Source organism: Fundulus heteroclitus, chromosome 13 (assembly GCF_011125445.2).
Source record: "Fundulus heteroclitus isolate FHET01 chromosome 13, MU-UCD_Fhet_4.1, whole genome shotgun sequence".
NCBI classification, from domain to species: Eukaryota; Metazoa; Chordata; class Actinopteri; order Cyprinodontiformes; family Fundulidae; genus Fundulus; species Fundulus heteroclitus.
The window spans coordinates 37392884-37419224 of NC_046373.1; the positions used below are offsets into that span (position 1 = coordinate 37392884).

At 42.7% G+C, this 26341-nt stretch overlaps 2 protein-coding genes across 3 annotated transcripts in view; both read left to right on the plus strand.

Moving 5' to 3' along the window:
• LOC105916912 (sal-like protein 3) overlaps positions 1 to 498 on the plus strand; it is a 13133-nt gene extending 12635 nt beyond the window's left edge. The window contains exons 4-5 of the mRNA XM_021310042.2: positions 1 to 271; positions 340 to 498. The exon at positions 1 to 271 is cut by the window's left edge and continues 181 nt beyond it. Coding sequence (XP_021165717.2) covers positions 1 to 200 — 200 coding nt within the window. The 3' untranslated portion in view covers positions 201 to 271; positions 340 to 498. The remainder of the gene's footprint in view (positions 272 to 339) is intronic.
• A 3296-nt stretch (positions 499 to 3794) lies between these two features.
• The window catches only part of atp9b (ATPase phospholipid transporting 9B), a 44041-nt gene continuing 21494 nt past the window's right edge, over positions 3795 to 26341 (plus strand). For both annotated transcript variants that reach the window (XM_036145665.1, XM_036145666.1), the window contains exons 1-11: positions 3795 to 3901; positions 5564 to 5737; positions 12831 to 12981; positions 15592 to 15705; positions 15956 to 16064; positions 16435 to 16493; positions 16999 to 17050; positions 18189 to 18283; positions 21140 to 21220; positions 22773 to 22848; positions 24261 to 24337. In XM_036145665.1, coding sequence (XP_036001558.1) covers positions 3822 to 3901; positions 5564 to 5737; positions 12831 to 12981; positions 15592 to 15705; positions 15956 to 16064; positions 16435 to 16493; positions 16999 to 17050; positions 18189 to 18283; positions 21140 to 21220; positions 22773 to 22848; positions 24261 to 24337 — 1068 coding nt within the window. In that variant the 5' untranslated portion in view covers positions 3795 to 3821. The remainder of the gene's footprint in view (positions 3902 to 5563; positions 5738 to 12830; positions 12982 to 15591; positions 15706 to 15955; positions 16065 to 16434; positions 16494 to 16998; positions 17051 to 18188; positions 18284 to 21139; positions 21221 to 22772; positions 22849 to 24260; positions 24338 to 26341) is intronic.

Sequence of the window (26341 nt, forward strand, 5' to 3'; positions counted from 1 at the left end):
CGATCACCAACAGCCTGGCCATGAAGACCAACGAGATCTCTGTGATCCAGAACAGGAGCCTCGCCCAGCTGCACCCCCTGAGCGTCATGAGCGCCGCCGCGGGGCCCATGGCCAGCCTGAGCAAGACCCGGATGGACCTGGGACGCAACCGGCATTTTTCCATGCTGATTGATGACGGCAAAGAAATCGGAATCAATTGAAAATAAACTGAGCGCTGAAATAAACTTCTTATGCAAATTATTCTAAACGTTTAAATATTTGTAGAGCATCTTCAGAGACTCTGTGTAAGTTTGAGAGAACGTGCTGCAGTCCTGGGTGAAGGTTTTCTACGCAGTGAAGACGTTCAGGCGGTTCCTGAGAGTCTCTGCAGAGCTGCACACTGCTGCTGCAGCTGGCTGCACAATAAACTCTGACACGAACTGCAAAACACGCGTTGTCCACGTTATAATGAGACGGCAGCATTTTCACAATCTGAACTGAATAAAAACATGAACTCATCGTCCGTCTGCTGATTTCTGAACCTAACGCTGAAAAAAACCCACAAACAATGAAGTGGAAACTGTCCAGAAGAGCATAAAGAGCAAACTGAAACCCATTCCACATTTGTTTTAATAGTCTCACTCAAACATCAGCTGAGAAAGTGTCAAAAGTTACAGGAAGTTCTTTAATTTAAAGAGCAGAATAAGTGAGAGAACTTTATCAAAGGTTCCACCGGGTCTCCAGGGCCGTCAGTGCAGACACAACCAGGCACGAGTTTGAGGAACGTTTTAGATTTTCTCCCTGAATGTTTAGCTTAGAGTGTGTTGATGGTTCTGATTCTGTGAAATATTCAGAACCATTTTGATTTAACATCTTTTCATAGCTGCAGCTTTCCCCACAGGTCCAGTTTCTCCATCCAGTCGTAGGTATTTCTGTCTCCTTCCAGCCACTGTCTCCACCTGAACACGTCTTTATAAAGGACGTGTTTCTGCTCAGGACTGTTCAGCCAGAGCAGAAATGCATCAGCGGTCTCCATGATCAGAGCAGTGAGTAAAGGAGGTAGGAAAAGGAGCCTGGATGCTTCCTTTCATACCTCCTGTAGCATAGGAACCTCACGGTGTCCTCCCCGGCACTAAGGAGCTATGAGGAATCCCACAATCCTTTGCGTGACACGACGTATCAGTACGGCCCACCTCCAAGCCTACAGCCTTCTGGACATGAACTACAAAGTGCGTGTCTTCTCTCTGAACATTAATGAAAATGTTCGGAGAGAAGACACGCACTTTGTAGTTCATGTCCAGAAGGCTGTAGGCTTGGATCTGACTCCATCCTCCGTGTCTCTGACTCCATCCTCCGTGTCTCTGACTCCATCCTCCATGTCTCTGACTCCATCCTCCATGTTTCTGACTCCATCCTCCGTGTTTCTGACTCCATCCTCCATGTTTCTGACTCCATCCTCCATGTTTCTGACTCCATCCTCCATGTCTCTGACTCCATCCTCCATGTTGCTGACTCCATCCTCCATGTCTCTGACTCCATCCTCCATGTCTCTGACTCCATCCTCCATGTTTCTGACTCCATCCTCCATGTCTCTGACTCCATCCTCCATGTTTCTGACTCCATCCTCCATGTCTCTGACTCCATCCTCCATGTCTCTGACTCCATCCTCCATGTTTCTGACTCCATCCTCCATGTTTCTGACTCCATCCTCCATGTCTCTGACTCCATCCTCCATGATTCTGACTCCATCCTCCATGTCTCTGACTCCATCCTCCATGTCTCTGACTCCATCCTCCATGTTTCTGACTCCATCCTCCATGTCTCTGACTCCATCCTCCATGATTCTGACTCCATCCTCCATGTCTCTGACTCCATCCTCCGTGTCTCTGACTCCATCCTCCGTGTCTCTGACTCCATCCTCCATGTCTCTGACTCCATCCTCCATGTTTCTGACTCCATCCTCCATGTTTCTGACTCCATCCTCCATGTCTCTGACTCCATCCTCCATGTTTCTGACTCCATCCTCCATGTCTCTGACTCCATCCTCCATGTCTCTGACTCCATCCTCCATGTTTCTGACTCCATCCTCCATGTTTCTGACTCCATCCTCCATGTTTCTGACTCCATCCTCCATGTTTCTGACTCCATCCTCCACGTCTCTGACTCCATCCTCCACGTCTCTGACTCCATCCTCCATGTCTCTGACTCCATCCTCCATGTCTCTGACTCCATCCTACATGTCTCTGACTCCATCCTCCATGTCTCTGACTCCATCCTCCACGTCTCTGACTCCATCCTCCATGTCTCTGACTCCATCCTCCACGTCTCTGACTCCATCCTACATGTCTCTGACTCCATCCTCCATGTCTCTGACTCCATCCTCCATGTCTCTGACTCCATCCTCCATGTCTCTGACTCCATCCTCCATGTCTCTGACTCCATCCTCCATGTTTCTGACTCCATCCTCCATGTTTCTGACTCCATCCTCCATGTTTCTGACTCCATCCTCCACGTCTCTGACTCCATCCTCCACGTCTCTGACTCCATCCTCCATGTCTCTGACTCCATCCTCCACGTCTCTGACTCCATCCTACATGTCTCTGACTCCATCCTCCATGTCTCTGACTCCATCCTCCATGTCTCTGACTCCATCCTCCATGTCTCTGACTCCATCCTCCATGTCTCTGACTCCATCCTCCATGTCTCTGACTCCATCCTCCATGTTTCTGACTCCATCCTCCATGTCTCTGACTCCATCCTCCATGTTTCTGACTCCATCCTCCATGTCTCTGACTCCATCCTCCATGTCTCTGACTCCATCCTCCATGTTTCTGACTCCATCCTCCATGTTTCCGTCACTAATGACGTCAGAGTTAAAGTCTGGAATCAGCTCAGCAGCTGAAGCTCCTTTCCTCCTTGATGGAGTTCTGCTGACCCAGGAAAGGTCAAGGAGCAGGAGAAAGGAGGTAGGAGCAGGAGCTAGGAGACAGGAGCAGAAGCTAGGAGCAGTGGGAGACAATGGTGTGTCTCCCACTGCTAGAGGACTTCCTGTTTTCTGTCCAATCAGGACCAAGAGTGCAGAGAGACACGCCCACACTCTTATTCGCCTCTGAGATTTCACCCCTGCATGGTTTTTTAAGGCAGTGGTTCCCAACCCTGGTCCTCAAGTGCCTCTGTCCTGCTTGTTTTAGATGCAGGACCGAACAGAACAGGACTGGACACACAGAACTATTCGCCCTGTGTGTCCAGGATGTTCCCCTCTCCTCGCCCAATGACCCCTGGAGATGGACCCCCACATCACTACCCCCCTAAAATTATCTTTAGTAACTAGTTTGCTATGTTGCCAGCATGAATTAATTTAATTTCCTTCTTGAATAAAAATATTTTTGAATTGAATTGAATGATGCATCCATTGGTTCCGTGCATCAGGCCACAGTAAAATCTGCACAAACATCCTGAGGACCACCCCATCTCATGCACACCCACAACGTGCCTCGTTAAATTTGATGTTTTCCTTAATAAAGCCTTTTAATTTTTCCATCAATGTAATTTGTATTGATTATGACGCCTCCAGGAATCCCCGAAGAAATTAATGTCTTCTAAAAATATCTTTATACAAAACATTTTCTTTACGTTTTTTACTAAATTACCTCTTATAATGTACTCTAATTTTAAATTTGAAGTGTAATTGTGAAGTTTTATATCTTCCTACCACGACTTTTACTTTACATTAAAGTACGATTTTCTCGTTCGAGCTGAAATTCTGATAATTCCGAGTCCCCTTGAAGGCCTCGCGGTCAGAACGCTTTAATGTGACGTCATGACGCTCCTGCCCAGCCAACATGGCTGACAGCATCCCGTTGAATCCGGTTCGGAAAAGCTCCAAGACAATCGGGAATTACAGATCGGGCAGACGTTCCAGGTACGTCGGGGCGGCGGGGACGGGTTCTGGGTTCGGACGGGAAGGAGGAAGCGGGTTGTCGGCTCCAGAACCTCGGTTCCGGTGTCGCTTCTGTGGCATTTTAGTTTAAAGAACCACAAAAACCGGACAGAGGTCTGGTTTCTACACGAACCGGGAGCGGCTCAAACTCCCGTTTGTTCTGGACCTGCCGTCCCAAGGCAGCAGAACCGCGAACTGGACGGAACCTCTGTTCCTGCGGGCAGAATAAATAATAAAGAAAAAAAAAAAACAATCTACTAAAACATCAAAGGTTCACGTCAGCTAGCTTAGCAGCTGTTTGGTCACATGATCGGTTCTGTGCGTGAAGTCACACGTCGAACAGAACCGCGGTGCCATGTAGGTGTTTTTAAAGGTTCGGTTAACTTTAGAGGGAACCAACACCTGTTCGGTTCTGTCTCCTGAGGACGTTGGACACCAGGATGTATAAAAAGGTGCAGAAGAACTTTTCTGGTGGTGATCTGTGTTTATTCTGAGCCGGAACCTCATCAGAGCTTCATGATGATGATGATGATGATGATGATGATGATGAGGATCCTCCTGCAGAGGAGAACATCTCAGCAGGATGGAGGTCCAGCAGGTTCAGCCCAGGAGCTCCACCTCAGACTCTGCAGGGCTCAGGTAGCAGACTGCTTGGAAGGCAGAAGCAGAAAGCCTCTGTTGATGTTCTCCTCAGGATTCTGGTTCTGTTGGTACCAGGCCACGTTCCTTTGAGTTCCCAGTTTTTATTAACTTCAGGTTGCTGCTGCTTGCTGGACCGTTTCCGGTAGGGCTGGACGATATAGAAAAAAAGGGTATTGATAAAATATAAATCAAATTAATAAAAATCGATAATTATCAACAAATTCAAAACCTATATTTTTAAGTGCAGCTTTGGTAATTTTATGCTGTTTAACCAAGTTTTTAAAAAATTAATAAGAACCTGTGCTCTCTGAACTCTCTGAAGGGGGCGGAGCTTAGTTCCTAGGTCTGCGTTGTGATTGGTTGGGAGGATGTAATGATGTAATATTAACCTACATGGCTAGAATGCATAAGGAAGGAAAACTGTTATTCTATTGAACTTTTTATTGACCCTTTTTTCCATCTTTGATATATGTTTATCGATGGTTAAATATTGTTCTTGAATTATCGTCCAGCCCTGATTTCCAGATGTTGTCCTGATGTTTTGTAGGACCCTTATCTAGATGTCAGGAAAAGCTACAGAAACAAGAAGCAGATTTCTTAAAAGGAGAAAAAGTTTCTCCAGAAGAGATGGCGGTGTGTTTTTTTTACCCATTTTCTTTTTTCCTGAGGTGCATTGAATGCAGCACGGTGTAAACTCTCATGCTGCAGATAAGTGTGGGAGGCTGGATAGATCAGCTGAGTTGTTATTTTTGTCAGGAAGGTTTCTCCTGTGTGACGTCAGACTTTATTTCTGTGGGATTCTGTAAGAAGGAGGAACCGAGTCAGCTGCTCCACAATTAGCCGCAACATTAGGCACAAAAATCTCTAAAGCTGCTTTCTGTGAACCTGGAGAAGCATTTCCATCACCAGCCGTAAAGCTTTAATAGCTGTTATGTTTCTCTCTCTGATCACTGCAGCTGAACTCGCTGTCTGAGGTGTCCTCATCACTTCCTGTCCTTTCAGATTCTCTTTAGAAGATGAGCCGTCCAGCTTGGACGAGATGCCCCTGATGATGTCCGAGGAAGGATTTGAGAATGACGAGAGCGACTACCAGACGCTGCCCCGGGCCCGAGGGGGCCGGAGAAGCAGAGGGCTGGGCTGGTTCCTGCTGGGAGGCTGGAAGGTCCTCTGCAGCAGGTACCGCTGCTTTATTATCATTAATTATAATCTTTGTCTTTGCAGCAGACATTGCAATTAAACATGGGCTGCCACTGATGCATCCGCCTTACTTAACCACCATTATGATGGTTAACGACTGAAACTAGAGATCAGACAGAGCTGAAAACCTGCTTCTTCCTACAGACTAGGGTTGAACGATTTGGAAAAGAATCTAATAGCGATTTTTTTTTATTTTTATCTTAATGTTGCGATTTAATGCGATTATTTTCTTCAGTTTAATTTATCATGACGTTTTAAACGTATACAAACAACAAATCAATCTGTTTCACCGCTGTGCAGACTAGGTGCTAAAAGAGCCGCTGCGTCTCAACTCGCAGCAGAAATGATTGCGTTCTGACTACGATAGATTTCAGCCAAAACTGCAATTTGATTCTGACTTTTCTCTGCATTAACCACAAGCAACAAAAATGTCCTGTAGATAAAGATCTTTGTAAACGAGGACTATTTAAAACAAGAACTTTTAATGTTTGTATTAATCAGAACAGCTTTTAATGGATTTGGACAACGATCCTTGTTGAACATAAAGTGCAACCAACAAAGTCTATGAATTGACCAGAACTTAATGCTGTGGTGAGATTCTTGAAAGTTTCTGGTAAAAAGTATGATTATATAAACTCTAAAATAAGTATTAAAATTAGATTATCTCACTGCTGCAACTGTCTTCCCATCCATGTGAAGCAAACCCACTTTAAACATAATTACTGACACCTAAAGGACGTCTGATCAATTAATTGTTACATAGCCAAAAATTGCAAACCTCTGCGATTATTTTTTTTAAACTGCGATTATATTGCAAACGCGATTAATTGTGCAGCCCGACTACAGACTCTCAGTCTTGGATTCGCAAGATATTTATCTTTCGCTCTGCTGTCTGATGATTGATTTTCATATTTTATACCTTGTTAGGCAAGACAGGAAATATTTCATGTTTTAGGAGTAAGATCAGGGTCCAGATGAAGGAGATCTACATAGATATGGGTTCCTGAGAAGGCCTGAGCTCCAAGAATCTGCTAATTTATACCAGGGGTTCCCGGGTCCGATTCTCCAGAACCACCATCCTGCAGCTTTAGATGCAACACGCCTGAATCCCCTCCCCTCTCCCCCCAACATCCAGTCACTCAGCTCTGCAGAGGCCTGGAACAGGGGTGTACCTGAAAGCTGCAGGATGGTTGTTCTGGAGAACCGGACCTGCCCCCCCCCGCTCTATGACCTCTGTGTTTACCGCAGAACACGGCTGAATATGGGTACAGGTGTGCCTTCTGGAAGACGTTATCTCCTGCTGCTAGCATCACTGGGTCAGGCAGAGACGTGTTCCTGTGGCTCAGCCCGATGCTGCGTTCAGGGTCTGTCAGGAACAAAGTGACACAAACTGTTTACACGATCGGAGTAAAATGTATTCTGATTTAAAAAATTGGACCGTTTCTTATGCGCACACAGTCAATTAATCCTAGCATAACGTAGCATTATTTGCTTTATTCAGAATAGAACCACTCTGACATGCGCAGTTATCAAATTCCCCTTAAACAAAACCACAGAAGAAGAAGAACTTCCGTCTTTGCTAAACAACAAAAACAGTAAACAAAGCCGTATTATAGTTTGTTTGTTTGTCTGCCGAGCGCTCAGACCGGACTTGCACGATGCTCTTATTACGATTAGATTACTGAATAAAAGATAATTTTTATTATTTCGAACAGAAAGCTTTGCTTCCCTGAACAACGTGGACAATCGTCACGTTTACATTCAGACTTTTTGACGAGCGTTTATTTGCTCGTTGATCAGATTATCAATCGGCATAAACCCTCCAGTCAGTCGGATTATAATTTCATTCTGACTGATCTTAATCTGACCATCATATTCCAACTGGTGACGCTTTTTTATTCTGATTGGCTCGTTATTCTGATTACTGCCGTTCATGTAAACGTAGCTACATTTAGGGTCATTTAGTGTGGAAAAGATCTATGATGGTACTAAACTCCACTAATAATGTAGTAACTGGATTTCTAGAAAGTTCTGATGTTTAAAATGAAGAACGCGTCAGAACCGAGCCTGAACAGAACCAGGGCTGCAGTGGTTCGGCTCAGAAATCAGAATCATTTGGTTTAGTCTGCTACGATCGGTGCTTCAGATGTTGAAAAATCAGAGTACCAGGATATATTTTTTGTTTTCTGGCTTATAAAGGACCTTACGGGATGTTTCTGGATGTCTTTCCTCTCCACGAGCCTGCAGTGCATTTCTCTCTCATCTGTTCTGACCCGGCAGGTCAGAACTTATTTTTATTGACCTAAAATCTGTAGTCTAGCGCACATGAACTCTGCATTTTAAACAAGTTTTGAAGAGTTATAGCTGTTTTTATTTATTTTTAAATTTGTATTGTTCACTGTAAAATTCTTACTGTTGTGTTTTTAGGGAGACAATTTTAAGATCTGTCCAGGGACAACCGATGAAAAATAGCCTTTTTAGCTAATTCTGGTGCAGGAATACTAATTAATGTGCACTGTCCCTGTCAAATAAATAAATAAAAACGTTAAAATAATTTCTATCAGAATCTGCAGGGAGCATCCTGATTGGTGCATTCATTGTTAGATCGGCCTAGTCCAAGTCCAGATCTAGATTTAATCCAGATTTAAACTGATGTTCTCAGACGCTCTCCATCTAATCTGACTTGTAGTGATTTTGACCCGTTTTATTAGTGTTGTAGTTTTATTATTATTTCATCAGGTGAACAGCTTCATTTTTAAAAGACAGAAGGAAGTTAAAGATATTAACTAAAGCTCCTAAAATCTCAAACATTGATTTGAACTTTTTTAGATTTTACTTAGGGCTGGGCAAGTTAACGCGTTAATTTCGCGTTAATTCATTACACTATTAACGGCGATATTTATTTTATCGCGCATTAACGCATGTTGCTCACATGCTTTCAGTCAGTGTCAGTCAGCACGCGCGCTGACTGCAGCGCGCTGTCACGGCAGCCCTCCCGCTCCCCCTCCCCTCTCGTACATGGCTCAGCGGCGCCAGCCAATCAGCACGCAGGCTCAGCCTGGCCCGCCCACTCAGCTCTCACACAAACTCAACACACAAACAGCTGAGAGAGACCGCAGCAGCGGAGAAACATGAACAGGGGAAGTAGCACCGTTTGGCTTTATTTTAATACCGTAAATGAAATCAAGCTGTATGTTTTGTAAAAAGCCGGTTCATTTCAGTGGAAACACAACAAATTTCTCTAAGCACGTGAAAAAACATGAAAACGTCGAGCCACAGAAACGGAGAGAGGAGACGAAACTTCTCTCATTGCCCCGACAGACCCACAGACGTCTCTGACTGAGGCGTTTCAGTCCTCCAGGGAACATCCAGGTAGATCAGTGGATGGATGGATGGATGGATGGATGGATGGATGGATGGATGGATGTTACTGGAGCCCACACATAACATGTAATTAAGACCTTGAAAGAACCCAGTACATATATTAAAAAGTGTTATTTAAGATAAGATAACATTAGCTAATCCTTTTTTTATCCCACGACGGGGAAATTAATAGGATTAAAGCAACAGGCAGGTGCACACAACACAGACAAAATTACATAAGGATTGAAATATATAAGAGGTGGATTAGCGAAAAAACACTGAACATAACATTATTATTATTATTATTATTATTTAATTGTAATAATAAAATAAAAACCACAAAACCCAAAAGGTCAACAGTTTCATGATACATCAAGCTTAGGGACTGGCTAATATACAGCAGGTCAAAAAAGGCCATATTTTGGCTGCAGTGCTTGCTGTTCTCTTATGAAGAAAAGATCAAGTAGTGCACTAAATTCAATAGATGGGTTGAAAATATCCAGTATAAAATAAGTGCTACAAATGTTACAACACTTTTGTTCATATGGCAGCAGAACATTAAAATAAAAGTGCTCTTTACACTACTTTTGAATTCATTCTTGGAGTTTGTAAATACAATGCGATTAATCGCGATTAATCAGGGCGATTAATCGCGATTAAATATTTTAATCGTTGCCCAGCCTTAATTTTACTATTTCCTTTTAATTCAATTATTCAGATTCAGATTCACTTTATTAGCCATTTGCAGTTTTACCTGCATTGGAAAAAAATGTGCAAGTAGCTCAAAGTGCAAAGTCAACGTAAACACATCAGAGGACACAACATAGAAAACAGACAAACAAAGCCACATGAAGCCTCAATATTAAAAATGCTCCATATAAAAATGTTTATTATTAGCTTGTTTTTAATTTAAAAAAGTGGATAGTCAGATCTGTTCTGATTTCATTTAACTTTAACTGCATTATAATTTAGTTTATTCTTTTATTTTAGCATATTTTAGTTTAATTTAATGCTGTTTTGCTGTTTTTAATAACAAACGTGAAGCTGTTTTTCTTGCAGCTCTGCGGAGCTGCTGTGGATTTTAATAACTAAGTAATAACTTTATTGAACGCCGCGGTGATCCTGCTTCTAAAAGGCCTCTGGTCTGTGAGTGGTGGGTGCAGGCTGGCCTCGGCTGCGGTCGCTCTGATGCTTGGAGCCGTCGCCGGGCCTCCTTTGTGACCCGGTTCTTCTCTGTGAGCGCTCCCGCCGTGCGTGGTGTCAGTAAGTGGGCTTTCAGATGATCCGTTTGCATTTCCAACGCTCCGGCAGCTGTGCATGAAGTGCAAAGAGAGGATAAGGACGTGTTTTTGGTTGAGTTCCTCGATGCGCACCGTCGGTCCAAAAAGACTTTGGGGTCAAACGGAACAGGACGCCTCCGGCTCGCGCTGCGTTTCGTGGCTTTTGTCCTCTAGACGCCAGGAGGAACGTTTGTTTACGGCGGAACAACAGAGTGGAACAAATGTTTGTGGCGCTGCGGTGACATGTAGCCACGTTTCAGAAAATATTCCCTTTACTGGGGGTGTTGGCAGCGCTGCTTCTCTCATTGAAGCTGCACATTGACCCCCCCCACACCCCGTCTACATGAACAAATCGGATTTTTCACAGCTGACCAGTTTGATGCTTTCCAGTAATTTTCTGTTTGCTTAGTGTGGGATTATAAAACACAAATAATTGACAGTGAATAAGCCCCGACTGTTCAAACGGCTTATTATTTAAATAGCATTCATTTGCTCAAATAACGGCTCTTATGAACCTGAACTGGGGGGTGCACAGAGGCAGGAAACATGGAGGCCAATGCAAACAAGACCTTTTTTTTTTTTTTTTTTTTTTTTAACCAAAGTTGATTTATTTAGTTTTATGTTTTGCCAACTTGCTCAAAAAGTGGAAAAGCCAAGTCGCTCAGCATGACGGCACACGGCGACACTGTCCCCCGTCCCCCCGGGCCCCCGTCCCAGGTGCCAGACCAGGTGGAGCCCCCCCCCCCCCCACTGTTTGCATTTTATATCAGATATGGCAGATAAGCCGCCATGTAGTCATTAACAGGTTGAAGCAAAGTCACACAGAGTCTCTGCAGTCCCTCCACAGTCTGGAGAGTCTGATGGTGAAATTATTCCGTCGTTTCGTCGCTTACCTGCTGCATGGTGCCTCCGTGATGGAGGATAACTCTCAGCTCTAGACGTTCTAACGACCCGGATGTGTATGGAAAGCCATAAAGTCCAAAAAGTTTCTGTTCATAATGCATGTTCACGTCCAACAAAGACATTTAACGTTCAGGTTGTAGTTTTTACTTTTACAAACACCAGACGGCAGTCAAGGATGTTTGTGACTGCAGAGAGTTGGACCAGCTATAAAAACAGTGTTTTCTGCTGAATAAAGAGAATAGTGTGGGTTTAATACAATCCCCCAAAAGTGTAAATTCTCATTTTTAATTGCTTATAGGATAACTACGTGTTTTTGTGTTGTTTGTAAAGGTTTAGCTAACTGCGATGAAACACTGCGTCAAGGTTTTTCGTGCAAATTTCAGATGTTACTAAACAATAACAAATTCATTTAGCTAGTAATTTTTTATTATCATCTGCGCTAAGAGTCTGGATTAATTACCCTCCTGTTGGAAGAAAGAGACTGATTCAGTTTTACAGATATTAGCTTTGGGACGGTTTGAGAAATCCCGTTTTAAATTTCTGACATTGAGTTTTTGACAGTTACATTTGAGAGTTGAGCATTCAGCAGTTACGGGTTAAAGGTACATAGCCACGTTATACGCTATATATAAAAAAGACCAAAAACCGTTTGATCATGATAAAATAAGGTTATATACACCAAGCCTCCATCCTGATAATGTGTTGATGGTCCTTTTAGTGGATAAATAGCCCAGCGTCGGGCGCGATTAGCAGATTTAAACAGACGTGGTGCCACTTAGCGACAGTATCGCAGAACTATAATAAAGCTGTTTTGCTTAATTAATAAATCAGCATGAAATAATGCTGGACTAAGCCTGACCCTTTGTAACGCCTCACAGCAAAGCAGCAGATCAGCGTGATGAAGACCAACATTATTAATTAAATAAGCGATCTACAGCAACTTTAAGAGCCTCGTATCAGAACATTTACTCACGTCAGTCAACTCTGCGTCACATCTGAGCCTCGGCAGGTTTAGCTTCAGTGAAAACCTCTTGGAAACATATTTATTTACGTTTTTTTTCACTGGATCTTGGACTTGTTTTCATCGTTTTACCTGGAGATGCTAATAGCCGTTAGCCGCTTCCTTGTTTTAACCCCTGCTGCACATGCTCAGTACGTACTTCCGTTAAAATTCAAAATAAACACGAAAGGCTTTATTTACTAACAAACTGAGCAAAAACAAAGCATAAAACACAAAAATAAGAACTAATACGCCAAAAAGGATGTGATAAAATTTCATAAAAACTTTGCACCAGAGTGAGTGATTTTTCCAGAAACCAACATTTTACGAATGGAACATCTTGAAATATTTTACCAATTTGAACATAGACTCAGATTTAAATCTGGTTTATTTCAGATCCAGTTACTACGATGTCAAACAGTGATATTTGATCTCTATGTTATTCTCATAGTTAAGATAAAGGCGTATTATTAAAATCCTCCATAAGCCAGTGAACCGATCCAGATGTGCTGCTCTTCTTCCTCAGCTGCTGCGACTGTCTGGCTCACGTCTGCCGGAGGAAGAAGGAGCTGAAGGCCCGCACCGTTTGGCTCGGATCTCCAGAGAAGTGTGAAGAGAAGTACCCAAAAAACGCCATCAAGAACCAGAAGTACAACATCATCACCTTCGTGCCTGGGGTGAGTTTGCTGATGTCCAGAACCGAGTCAGAACCCTCTGACTACTTGTCCGATGTGTATTTGGTTCTGTTTTTATTTTTGCTGCCGTCTCCACCCAGTTAAGTACTGACAGGAGGATTATATCCTCCGTGTTTCCAACCAGCTCAGAACAAAAAACCTTCTTCCTGTTTTTACGTCTGGTTCTGCCGACCCGGTAACCTGACTCCGCCAGATAGATTTGCTCCGCATATCCATCTGGAAACCTTCCGTTGAAGTAATTTTGGGAAGGGGCGAAAATACTGGTTAGCTGATTGGCCTATGTTGGTCATAGACGGGCCAAATAAACCAATCAGATTCATCGTCGCTCTGTTACGAGCGACGACGAAAACACAACCACAAGCCAAGTTACTCTTGCTGCTGCAGGTAAAGGCTCGTTAGCTCAGCAAAGAAATACTCTGTAATTCCGATAAAACTTGCTCGATAGCCACGCTAACGCTAGTTTCATCGGCTGAAGCCGCCATGTTCTTTAGACTAAACTGTCGCGCTCCTCGTTGCGTCACACCTCAACCCGCCTCAAAGCCAACGCTGATTGGACGTTCGTTTGGTGAACGGCTCCAAATTTTCTTTAACGGAGAGTATCCAGACTGATCTGCGAGTGAAACCTTGAAAGCTCGCGAGATCAGGATGGTCTCACGAGGCTACCGACCCGGACCTCTGACCAGGTTCTGGTTCGTTCATCATGAACTGAACGCTTCAATCCAAGCAGCTTTAGAGTTAAATGTTTCCGACTCTTTATCCGCCATAAATACTCAGTTCTGTCTGATTTATAAATATTTCAATATAAATATATTTTCCTGGTGAGAGATTCGTTGAGCCGCTTCATGTTTAATTGAACTCGTCGTTAAAGACGCCGTCTGGATGCTGTGAGACCAGAAAGCCTCTCAGGCTTTAAAATGTTTAGCTTTAGGAAAAAAGAAAGGAAACAAAAGTGGATGTTCTGGTTTAATTTCACTTTAACTGCCTTATAAATTTGTTTGTTCTTATATTTTAGCATATTTTAGTTTCATTTAATGCTGTTTTGCTGAGGAACTGCAAGAACAGAAAACCCCATAAAGCTGTTTTTCTTGCAGGTTATATTTATCCACAAAATATGATAATAAATCCCACTTTTAGAGTTTAGTGGGGACATTTTTTTATGTCCCATTAAAATATATATATATATTTTTTATTGTGCTGTTTTATTCTTTTAAAATTTCTTTTTTTTATTTTCTTTTTTTAATGATTTATATTAAAATTTCATAAAATGTTGTTTCCTTTTTTTTTTACTTTATACCTTTTTATTCCCATAAATATTTTTTTGGTAGGTTTTTCTTTTTCGAGCTTCTCGTTTCAGATTTTTTTGTCTCATAATATCAGATTTCTTTACAGCCACATTTTTTGGCTGTGAAGCTGGACAATGATTAAATAACAAAAAAACTTCCAGTTTTGGTAAAAAGTTTGTTGAATAAAGGGTTGAGTTTGAATTCAGTATTTGTGTGTTTATCTAAAAATAGGTTGCTGAGCAAAAGCATATAATGTCCAGAGCTCCACTTAAAATCTATGTTTTGAGTTTGTTGGACAATTATCGATACAGATGAATATGATTTCTGTTTTATCGATATGATTTTTCTATATTGTCCAGCCCTACTGTGAAGAGCAGTTTTGGTCACTTTCTTTCTGTCTCATATAACATAAAAACATTTGAACTGATTTTTGTCGCATCGTTCCTTAAGCAGACCTGAATCCTTAAACGTGAAGCGAGGCTGAAACCTCCAGCAGAAACTCAAACTGCAGCCCAGCAGAAACCCGCCGGGTCTGACTGACGGCGTCTCGTGCTTCAGGCTCAGCATTAAAGGCTGATAAAGTTTAAAATCTGCTGGTAACTATAATAAAACCCTGCAGCTCTGCAGGTGAATCTTGGTTGACTTGTTCCACATGTTACCTGTAGGTAAAGCCCAGCGGCCTCCTCTGCTCCTAATTGTTCGCTCTCCTGCCTGTAAATTAGGAGTTTACTCTGTCGGGGACGTCGCAGATTCATCAGAGTTACTTATTAAAAAGCAAATGGCTCCATGATTAAGAGAGCTGCCGTCGGCTCGGCTCATTAAATGTCAACTGTCTATTACAGACGTAGATATTGTCTTCGATGGCGAACCAAACGGCTCTATTGTTCCCCCCTCTGCCCTGAATTATTAAATACACACAAATTGAGTTTAGCAGGATGCATTTCCCCTAAAGGTCAGCAGGTTCATTAACTCTAGAGCGCCGTCCATTGATCCCATTGTGGCTGATGGTCCTCGCCGCAGCGCCTCGCTCTCATTATTGCCAACATTACTCAAAATTCGACCTTAGATGAACAGCAGAACATGGTCTGGGTGATGGATGGCTCTTTATCTCTCAGCTGCTCACCTGTAACTCACCTGGATCATACTGGGCCTGGAGCTACAAAATAAAAGCACTGCAGGAAGTTACTCTTTCACATTAAATCAGACGTTTTGTGTCGGAGGAAAGTTAGCACACCCTCACGACTATCATGGGGTTTAAAAAGAAGAAACTCTCCTGCTGCTCACCTCCATGAACTTCTGTCTCCTCCAGGTTCTCTACCAGCAGTTCAAGTTCTTCCTCAACCTCTACTTCCTGGTGGTGGCCTGCTCCCAGTTTGTGCCGTCGCTGAAAATCGGATATTTGTACACGTACTGGGCCCCTCTGGTTTGTTTATTTTAATCTGTCTCTGATTTATATTTTATTTACTGTTAGGAATATTTTTTTTCCAAACATTTTTCCTCCTTTTTAATGTGGAGAAACGACTTTTTAAAATACTGTTTAAAATGTTTAAAGTGTTCTCTGTTATTTTAGTGGTGGACGTCTTTTTTTATTTGATGTCGTTTTTTTTTAAAGCCCCTTTTCTGACGCTGAATCTTTAACGTTTCTTTTTAATTGGTTCGTTTTCGCTGCTCAGGGTTTCGTGTTGGCGGTGACGATGGTGCGGGAAGCCGTGGACGAAGTGCGGCGCTATCAGCGAGATAAAGAGATGAACTCTCAGCTCTACAGCAAACTCACAGTTAGAGGTCAGCGACGCTAAAGTATTTTATGTTTTTTTTATTTTATTTTTTTTATTTTTTTTATTTAAAATATTTAGAAAAAATAAATAACAATTTTTTTGTTTTATTTTTTTATATATTTTTTATGTTTTCTTTTTTAATTAAAACATTTTTATTTAGAAAATACAATTTAAATAAAATAAAAAAATAAGTTTATTATGTTTTCATGCTGGAATCGACCCGTTTCAGCGTGAAAGTGAAGAAGAATCTCAGAAGCAGACTCCTGAAAGCACAGCCCAGTGTTTAATTGCCAGAAATCAATACCTGCTGTTTATTTTCCAGCTTTCTGTAGTTTGTCACATATTTGCTCCTCTGAAACTTCTTGTTCGTTTTTCAGGTAAAGTCCAGGTGAAAAGTTCAGACATACAAGTTGGAGACATGATAATTGTTGAAAAGGTAACTGTTACCTGTTTTTAAATCTACGGGTTCTAGACAGATCTCACTGAAATAACAGATTTAATCCTAATAATAAGTGATGTTTAGAGTCTAATATCTGGGTTGTTGGAGAAAAACAGGACAGATGATGTTTGATTGGACAGAAATCTAGATCTGCTCTTTTTATAAGTGGGTCAGTTCTTGAAGACGGAACCCGTTCACTGAACCACTTCAATTAACTTTGTTAAACTATCTCAGAAATTTTCACCTCTATTATTTTATAAAATAATAATATATTTGTTTTGTTATTGAGGAAATTGTTCTATACAACCACCCTTTTAATGCATTCGGACCGGATTCAGCACATATGGCTGTAAATTCATGTGAATTAGTTGGATTGATTTTTAGCACATTTCATGATTAATAGAGCAGCAGAGATTTATAGTTAAAGCTAAAAATAACAGCTGTGCTGCATTTTCTATGTTTTTTGTCTTTTAATGTCAGTTTTTTTTTATTCTTTTTGTAGAACCAGAGGATTCCTGCAGACATGATTTTCCTGAGGACGTCGGAGAAGACGGGTCAGTATCCTAACTGTGTCCAACAGGACGCTCGGCAGCACAGAGCGAGTTAGACCAACGTCTTCGTCCCTCGTTAGACCAATGTCTTCGTCCCTCGTTAGATCAATGTCTTCGTCCCTCGTTAGACCAATGTCTTCATCGCTCGTTAACCAGTTAAAGACACTTCTCAGCAGGATGAGGAAGTTGGCAGATCCTGGTCCTTTGAGCTCCCCGGATCAGATCCCATGATTCATAACGCTCCTCTCACATTGTTCCCGTGACGGATGATCCAGATTCCAATGAATCGATGAGCTCGGCCCTTTTCCAGAGGAAACCTTCAGAGGACGTCGTTTCCATCCGTCTCTGACGTGTCGATATTGTCCACAGAGAGGCGACGACGTCTTTGTTTCCCCTGAAAACAGGGATCATCCTCGCTGTGTTAACGTCCTCCATCACGCTGAGCTCCAGCGGGAGCGTTTAACGGCGCCCTCTGCCCTGACCGCCCCGCGGAGGCTCCCATCCGTCAGCTGTCTCCTCTCTAATATTACCTCAGATCGATGCAGCCTCATGCACAGCGCAGCTGACCAGGCTGGAAACACTCAGGATTAAGATTTAAGGCCTTTTGTAAAATAGGTGAAAGGTTTTCTCCAGGTGTTGATTTTCTAAACGACCCTGTCCTTGTTTATCTAACAGTTTCAGGGATTATTAATAGAAATTACACCTGTAAAGCCCAGCATTATAACAAAATCAGTTGGGAATCTTAAGCAGGGAGTGAATATTTTGTGTTTTAAAGTTCAGCTGCACCAGCTGTCGTGTCGCTTGATGTTCCTCCAAGATTTCAGACTCTGCTTACCAGAGGTCACCTTTGGTTGGGCGAGAGCTAAACCAGCGTGTGGTGCATCCGTTCCACAGACTATTGATTCATGCACAACCTTCACAGTCCAGATTAAAAAAGTCAACAGCTTTCCAGATCTCTGCAGCTCTGCTGCTGACGTCATGGAGCACCTCCAGATCTCTGGTACTGTCCATGTCTTCATGGGTCAGGGATGTGTTGACGGCAAAGGAGACGAGCAACACACTGTTAGGCAGGTGGTCATAATGTTATGCTTGATTGGAGCCAAACGTGAAGTGTTGATAAAGGTTTGCTTTTTTCCCTCAGGAGCGTGTTTCATCCGGACCGACCAGCTGGATGGAGAAACGGACTGGAAGCTGAAAGTCGCTGTTTGTTGCACCCAGCGCCTCCCAGCAGTCGGGGTACAGAGACACTAGAGATGATGGTAGAGATGATGCTAGAGATGATGCTAGAGATGATGCTAGAGATGATGCTAGAGATGATGCTAGAGATACTAGAGATGACGCTAGAAATATTAGAGATAGTAAAGATACTAGAGATGATGCTAGAGATGATGCTAGAGATGATGCTAGAGATGATGCTAGAGATGATGCTAAAGATAGAAGAGATGATGCTAGATATATTAGAGATGATGCTAGAGATACTAGAGATGATGCTAGAGATACTAGAGATGATGCTAGAGACACTAGAGATGATGCTAGAGACACTAGAGATGATGCTAGAGACACTAGAGATGATGCTAGAGATATTAGAGATGATGCTAGAGATATTAGAGATGATGCTAGAGACACTAGAGATGATGCTAGAGACACTAGAGATGATGCTAGAGATGATGCTAGAGATGATGCTAGAGATGATGCTAGAGATGATGCTAGAGATGATGCTAGAGATGATGCTAGAGATGATGCTAGAGATGATACTAGAGATGATGCTGTAGATATTAGAGATGATGCTAGAGATATTAGAGATGATGCTAGAGACACTAGAGATGACGCTAAAGACACTAGAGATGATGCTAGAGACACTAGAGATGATGCTAGAGATATTAGAGATGATACTAGAGATATTAGAGATGGTAGCGATAGTAGAGATATTGAAGATATTAGAGATACTAGAAATGATGCTAGAGATAGAAGAGATGATACTAGAGATGATGCTAGAGATGATGCTAGAGATGATACTAAAGATGATGCTAGATATATTAGAGATGATGCTAGAGATACTAGAGATGATGCTAGAGATACTAGAGATGATGCTAGAGAGACTAGAGATGATGCTAGAGACACTAGAGATGATGCTAGAGACACTAGAGATGATGCTAGAGATATTAGAGATGATACTAGAGATATTAGAGATGGTAGCGATAGTAGAGATATTGAAGATATTAGAGATACTAGAGATGATGTTAGAGGAGATGCTAGAGATATTGGAGATATTAGATATTATAGATGCTAGATATTAGACATATTAGAGATACTAGAGATGATGCTAGAGATATTGAATATACTGGAGATATTGGAGATACTAGATATTAGCGATATTACAGATATTAGATATTATAGATGCTTGATATTAGAAATATTTAAGATATTGGATATATTACAGATATTGGAGATACTAGATAGAAATATTAGAGAAATTAGAAATACTAGACATTAGAGATATTGACGAAATTGAAGATATTAGACATATTGGAGATATTAGAGATACTAGATATTACAAATATTAAAGATGCTAGATACTAGAGATATTGGAGATACTAGATATCATAAATGTTAGAGATACTAGAGATATTAGAGAGTGCAGCTCAGCGTGAGCCTCATTGCTGCTTCATGAAGCATCAAAACATTCTAGATTTAGGTCAAATTTGTGGCTTTTATTGTTGCCATCAAACAAAATGAGAGATAATTTCTGGTGCGTTATTTTATGGTGGAGACATAAAGTCTGAGAGTTTCTGGGAGTTTTATTTTGATAATTAATTCCTGCTTTTCAGGCTGCAGCACATTAAAAAAGTTCTGGGGTTTAATTTATAAAAGTTTGTGTGGAATCCAGACTACAATGGTTCGTACGGCAAAAACCTTTTCTGATTTATAAAACTCACACACAAGCTCGCAGATCACAGCCGTACCTGACCGTTTGGTTCTGCCCTCTACACGCCCAGGTTCAACCATAAACGCTCTATGCAAAGCACCGCATGTGGATTAAAATGGTCAGCTGGCAGGTTTTTATCATCATGGTGAAACGGTACCATGGAGGGGAAAAATAAGAAACTGTGGAAAAAATCCCAGAGAGGAGTTTATTAAATGTAATTAATGTGTTATTGAAAGTTAATCAGTTTTAAAGGCAAAAGGCGTTTTAGGAAGCTGACAGGAAGCAATGCAGACTGAAGAACAGTCGGAGATTATGAGTTTATGGAATCATCCTGACTCAAAGAAGTGTCGGTCTCTCTCTGGCTGGTTTTAGTAAACGGCTCAGTGGCGCCACCTGGAGGAAGAAGTCCAAATAGTTTGTGTCCAGGATGTGTGGGGTCTGCAGAAATTTTAGCCAACCTGTCCCTGGTTCTAGACCTGTAAATATCCCGGTGGAGAAGTGGTCTCCTGTAGGGAACATTTCCACACTCTTTAGCTCCGGGTGGTTCTGACCGCATCAGCGGACCAGCCGGTCCAGTTTCTGTCTGTATGATCAGACGATGATCTGCAGACTTCAGGAGTTTCACAGACGGGCCCGCTGAGGTGCAGCCATTAGCGGACAAAAAGGAGTGGGGTTAGAACGCAGCCCTGGGGGGCGCCGGTGCTGATCAGTCCAGCGCTGGATCCCTTTTATGTGTGCACTGAGAATATTCTATATTTAATCATCTAGTTACCATGATTTAGACTAAAACGGCACATATAATATTGGTTTATTGTATGTGATTCAGAATAAAATAAAATCCAATTAAATGTGTTCAGAATGTGAGACGAGCCCTGGGTGAGGAAGATTTCCACTCTACTTTATTCCTGCCGTTGGAACTGCTTTTTTACCTTTTATAAATCTTTTAAAAGTTGTTTGTATTTAGAAGGGGGGAAAAATCACTAAACTTGCAAAAGTAAAGAACTTTGAGTGAAATCTTGGTTCAAATTTAGTGTTTAGTCCTATTGTTTAATTAACAAATTAGCCTAATCAGGGCTGGAGATGAAATGTAGCCGCTGTGAAACATGTGGTCGGATCAGAAGGTTGGATTTGAACCCGCCTCCCTCTCTGCTCTCTCCTCGCTGCAGGATCTCTTCTCCATCAGCGCCTACGTCTACGCCCAGAAGCCTCAGCTGGACATCCACAGCTTCGAGGGGAACTTCACCCGGGTACTGCAGCCCGCTGACACTTTTATTACCTGCACAGCGGATCTGAAACGCTTGCAGATTTCTCCTCAGTAAGCGCTCTGACTTACGTGACGGTCGCGGCTGCAAAGCGTCGACAGGTGACAACAAAGAGGTCCTGTGTGTCCGTCTGGGCCTGCCATTATCTGCAGCAGGCGTCCCTCTTACATCACTGCAGCTCCGGCTCTTTCCGTCCCATCCTGCTTGTTCCTCAAAGATTTCTTTCCTCGTCTTCTCTCTCTCTCTTTTTTTTTTTTTATTAATAGCAGATTAGTGCAGCCCCCACAGAGAGCAGCGCTGCAGCACAAAGGCGGGCTTTGTGGTCCGTCTTCACTCTTGGCCACACACCAGGCTTAGTGAGCGAGCACTTCCTGCGCTCATTCATCCTCCGCGGCCTTCCTTTGCACAGCGTTCCCACACATCCCAGGCGAATGAACTTACCTATTTATGAGGTTCTCCTTTCCTTCCCCCTGAAGACGGATACGGCAGCTTTGTTACTGCCGTCTTTGTTGGCCGCCGGTGCCGTTATGAACGCCGGCGTGTGATGCCAGTGTCGGAGCGGTCAGGCATCCTGCGGCCTGCCATTTATTTTTCATGCACCTCTTCCCATGTTTGAGGGGATTGGCAGGATGTGGCCGGTCGGGTATCATAATTATCATAACGGGCAGGAAAGTTGAGCTGGAACCGGAGCCTGGACTCCTGACTCGAGCCGTTTTCCTTTATTTAAGGGAGACGGTTGAAAGGAGAAGCCCTCCAGCGGCTGATTTATCGCTGGAATCTCGTTTCTCCCTCTGTGCTGTTTTAAAAGGAGCTTCTATCGCCGCTTCTACTGGGCGTATGGATAAAAGGCCCGGCTGGCACGCTGCAGTCGGTACCTCGCTGCAGGGCTCAGACATAATCAGTGTCTCGACTATGAAAGTCAATCAAGTGTTTCTGAATTTTGAATATAGAAATCCACTAATATGGATGGAAAGTTAATCTTCCTGGACAAAAATCTAGTAGAACTGACGTCAGATTAACGAGACGGCAGCACCGTATTAACGTTTATAGCCTCGCTCTGAACGCCGTCAGGCTGAGCTCTGGTCCTGGACTGGGCCGCTGCAGCTCCTCGGTTCTGTGGTTTTCCAGATGTTATGATGTAGATCAGCTGCTGCTGTTTGGGATCTATGACCTGCTGAGGACCCGGAAAAGTTTGGTTCATGGTCCACAAACAAGCCCACATCTCCATCCCTCCACCCCCTGCGTGAGAGTCGGTACCAGGTGGATCTGCTGATCTGATCCCATCATGGTTCCTCCATCATGGTTCCTCCATCCTGGTCCATCATCTCTGGTTCTTCCTCCATCAGGAGCAGCTCTGCTAACCTCAGTCCTGCTGCCATCTTGGTTCTTTCTCCTTCAACTCTTTCAAGCAGCCAGACTGATCAGAAATTGTTTACTTATGAAAATGTTTTGAGCATAAACAACATTTTAACAAATTCTTGTTTTAACTAAACCAGAAGTGGTGGAGGTTGCAGCATCCGTTTGTTTCTCTGTGCAGGAAGACACGGAGCCCCAGATCCACGAGAGTCTGAGTATCGAGAACACTCTGTGGGCGAGCACGGTGGTCGCCTCTGGTAAGTCACCTGCAGCCGTTCTTCTGCGTTTCGTGATTTAACTGAATTTATGTTTTTTTTTTTTCTTTCCCCAGTGTCCTATCTAGCAATGTGGCAATAAGAATTGATATCTTAATGCCAAATAGAGCTCGACAGATTTTGCTTTCACAAGTGGAGCAAACAGCTTTCACCATAATCCTCCGCTTGATTTATGCATGTAAATAGCTTTATTGTGATTCCTGCAGGGAGAATTTCAAATTATATGGACACTAGAATGGGAAAGTAGGAGAGGAAAGGAAGAACAAGAAGAGAAAAAAAAGAAAGAAGAGGTGAAAGAAAGAAGAGATAAAAGGAAGAGAATGATAAAACTTCCTCCGTCTGCTCCATCACCTGGAAAGAGACACAAAAAGAACAGCACAACCAACAGACTTAAAGCAACAGATACAATAGAGTAACACCTTGATGCCATTGCTAAATCATATGTATTATTATTTAAGCTGACATGTGTAATGTGATACCTGAAAAAAGAAAGTGAACGAAAATAAATAAGTAAATTATAGGCTTTCTGTATATAAGTGAACATTTAATACCTGGGACCCAGCACCTGTGGGAGTTTGTGAGAGTAAACTAGTTTATGTAAAAATTATCCAGAAGGAAATAGTTCGGTAGTGGTTGTGGAGAACCAAAGGCCCGCCTTGAATTTATGTTTAACAACATTAAGCGGCTCGATTGAGACGTGATCTTTAAACCTAAGATGGTCATCGATCATAAAAAAAAACAAGTTTCTACCTATTTTTGATGGAGCAGAGAAAGAAGTTTGGTTGTAGATATTAGGCTGTAAGACGAGAAGTTCAGTTTTAGACGGTTTAGCTTTCATCCATCCGTCCCGACGTGTCTGAGGTTCCTGCTTAGACCGTGTGGTCGTCCACGGCGGCGCTCAGCCCTCCGTTCTCCCCGTTTTCAGGGCGAGTCCAGCTGTGAGGGGAGAATTAGCCGCTCATGTTCGCCCTGCAGCTCGTCTCCATGCTGAGATCTTCTCTCCATTTGTAACCCGGGAGCTTCACGTCATCAGGGTCGTTCATCACGGCTCTGCTGCAGGCCTCCTTCCTCCCAACTCATCCTCATCCTCCTTTCTTCTTTATTACCTTCCCCCTATTTTTATAGTTGGTGGGTTTCAGAGGCTGCGTTTAGGTATTATTAGTGCCTTTTCTCTCCCACGAAGCTCATCTAATATTAATGAGCCATTAATCCTTCCTAATAAGGGCGCTGTAATGAATTGGCAATAAAGGTGGGGAGTATTGATCCGGCTTTATGAGCTTCCAGAGGACGCAGTGAGTTTCCTCTCGTGTCAACCTTCATGAGGACTTTCCGTGTTTGTGCGGGAGCTTTGCGTTAACGAGCTGCATCCCTTTCTTTGTCTCCCTGTCTGACAGGAACGGTGATCGGAGTGGTGATCTACACGGGAAAGGAGACGCGCAGCGTCCTGAACACGTCCTACGCCAAGAACAAGGTGACCACTGCTTCACCTGGCTTTCTTCTCCACACCATCCGCACCATTCGCTGATTATCTTCGTTAAGCTGCAGTCAGAGAGGCTCCTGCTGAATGTTTAGTGGCAGTTTACTCTGTTTATTAATCTGTTAATTATTCAGCTTAATCCAGCATAGAGAGCAGCCATGATGTCAGGCCGTCACTCTCTGGTCTCACGTTTTGACTCCTGGTCCACACTGCAAAAACAGAAATAAAAATAAGATAAAAGTTTCTTGAAATTAGTGTATTTTTACTTTATTTGAGCAGGTAAATAAAATAATCTGCCACTGGAATAAGATTTTTGCACTTAAAATAGGAAGAACTTATCTCCATCAACTTATTTCAAGTGCATTATATCTAATTATCTTATTTTTGGGGTAAAAATACTCCTTCCATTGGCAGATAATCTTATTTACCTGCTCAAATCAAGGACAAATACACTAATTTCAAGAAAATTGTTCTTATTTAGTTTTTGCAGTGCAAAGACGCCGTCTCTGCCTCAGACCGGTGGGCAAAAGAGGAAGAGGAGCGAGTTTGACGTCTGAACTCTCGATGTTTAACTTTTAGTCCACAGATGTCGAGCCTCGACTCGGACTGGCGGTGTAAAGACGTAGATTATGACGCCGTTTAGATGCTAATTAGGCTCTTTAACAATGTTCTCATTTTCTTTTTTAGAAGTATCTGGACTGGGGGGTGGGCGATATGGACTTTAAATCTAATCACGATATATTGTGGTACTATTGTGAGAACGATGAAATTGACAATTAAAGATTATTTACAGCTTTTTAGGTAACTCTGGCTGTAACTGCTTATCAATTAACCAAATAAACACACACACTGTGCTTAAAAAAGATTTAACAGTGTAACATATAACACATTAAAACAACATTAAAATAGTTTCTTTAGGACACTAGTTACGTTAACAAGTGAGACTTTTATCACCAAACTGCACAAAGTAACTGCATTAAATTAATATTTTTTAAGTTCTCTCTATTCATGATGCGCTCAAACCAGCAGATAAGAAAGTAGCTAAAACAATAAACTGGCTGGAATTTCACGTTAAGATGAGGATAAAACGATGCGATAAACTCCTGATCTAGGCTGCTAGCTGCCTCTGAAATGGAAACTAGAGCTTTTTATGACTGCGGGACAACACGCACTGTCAGACGTTAGTAGCCTCGTTATACTTCTAATCAGAGCAGGAAGGTAACATTTTACAGTAAGACCTCTATGTTGTCTCAGGAAAGTTTGGGAAGATGGTATTTTAGTTTAAGATAAACTCTCCAGAGGACTGGATTCCTCAGAAAGAGCGCGTTTCTCCTTCTGTAAGCGTTTCATCATCACTAACTCACCCTGATGGTAATGTTTTAAACCCTGACATGTTGCAGCTGCCGCCGCTAAAGGTCAGGACGAGTCGCTGATTAAAGAAAATAACCCGTATTTAAATGTTTAGCTGAAGTGATCCATGTGACGCTTCCTGGTGAAGGCACAGGATCAGTGGGAACCTCCAGCTGATGCTGGCAGCGACTCTGACTTTGCTCTGCGGCGGCGGCGTTTCGACACGTCCGTCTTTCATTTAGAGCGCCGGAGCGGCAGCCGGCGGTTCTCTGTGAGCTCTGCAGCTCCGAGCCACTCGATATTTCAAGGAGACGATGTCAGAAGTGCCAATATGGGGACTGGAGATCAGGGAGGCAGTCGATACAGCTCAGCCGAACTCACAGGAATGTTTTTAGCTGCCGAGGACAAAGCTGCGGCGGATCAATGCGACAGGACGCTGCAGGCGGAGCGGCTCCGTGTCGCAGCGATGTTGTCTGAGCGGAAACGATGAGCGCCGTCTTTATTGAAGAGGAGCTTCAATAAAGACGGAGGAGTTGGAACCAATACTCTCCTCCATGTTTTAGCTCAAACGTCCTGCTGTGGATTCCTGTCTCCACAGTAGAAACGGTTTTAATTTCAATGTTGGAGGTTTGCAGAGTCCTCATTCTG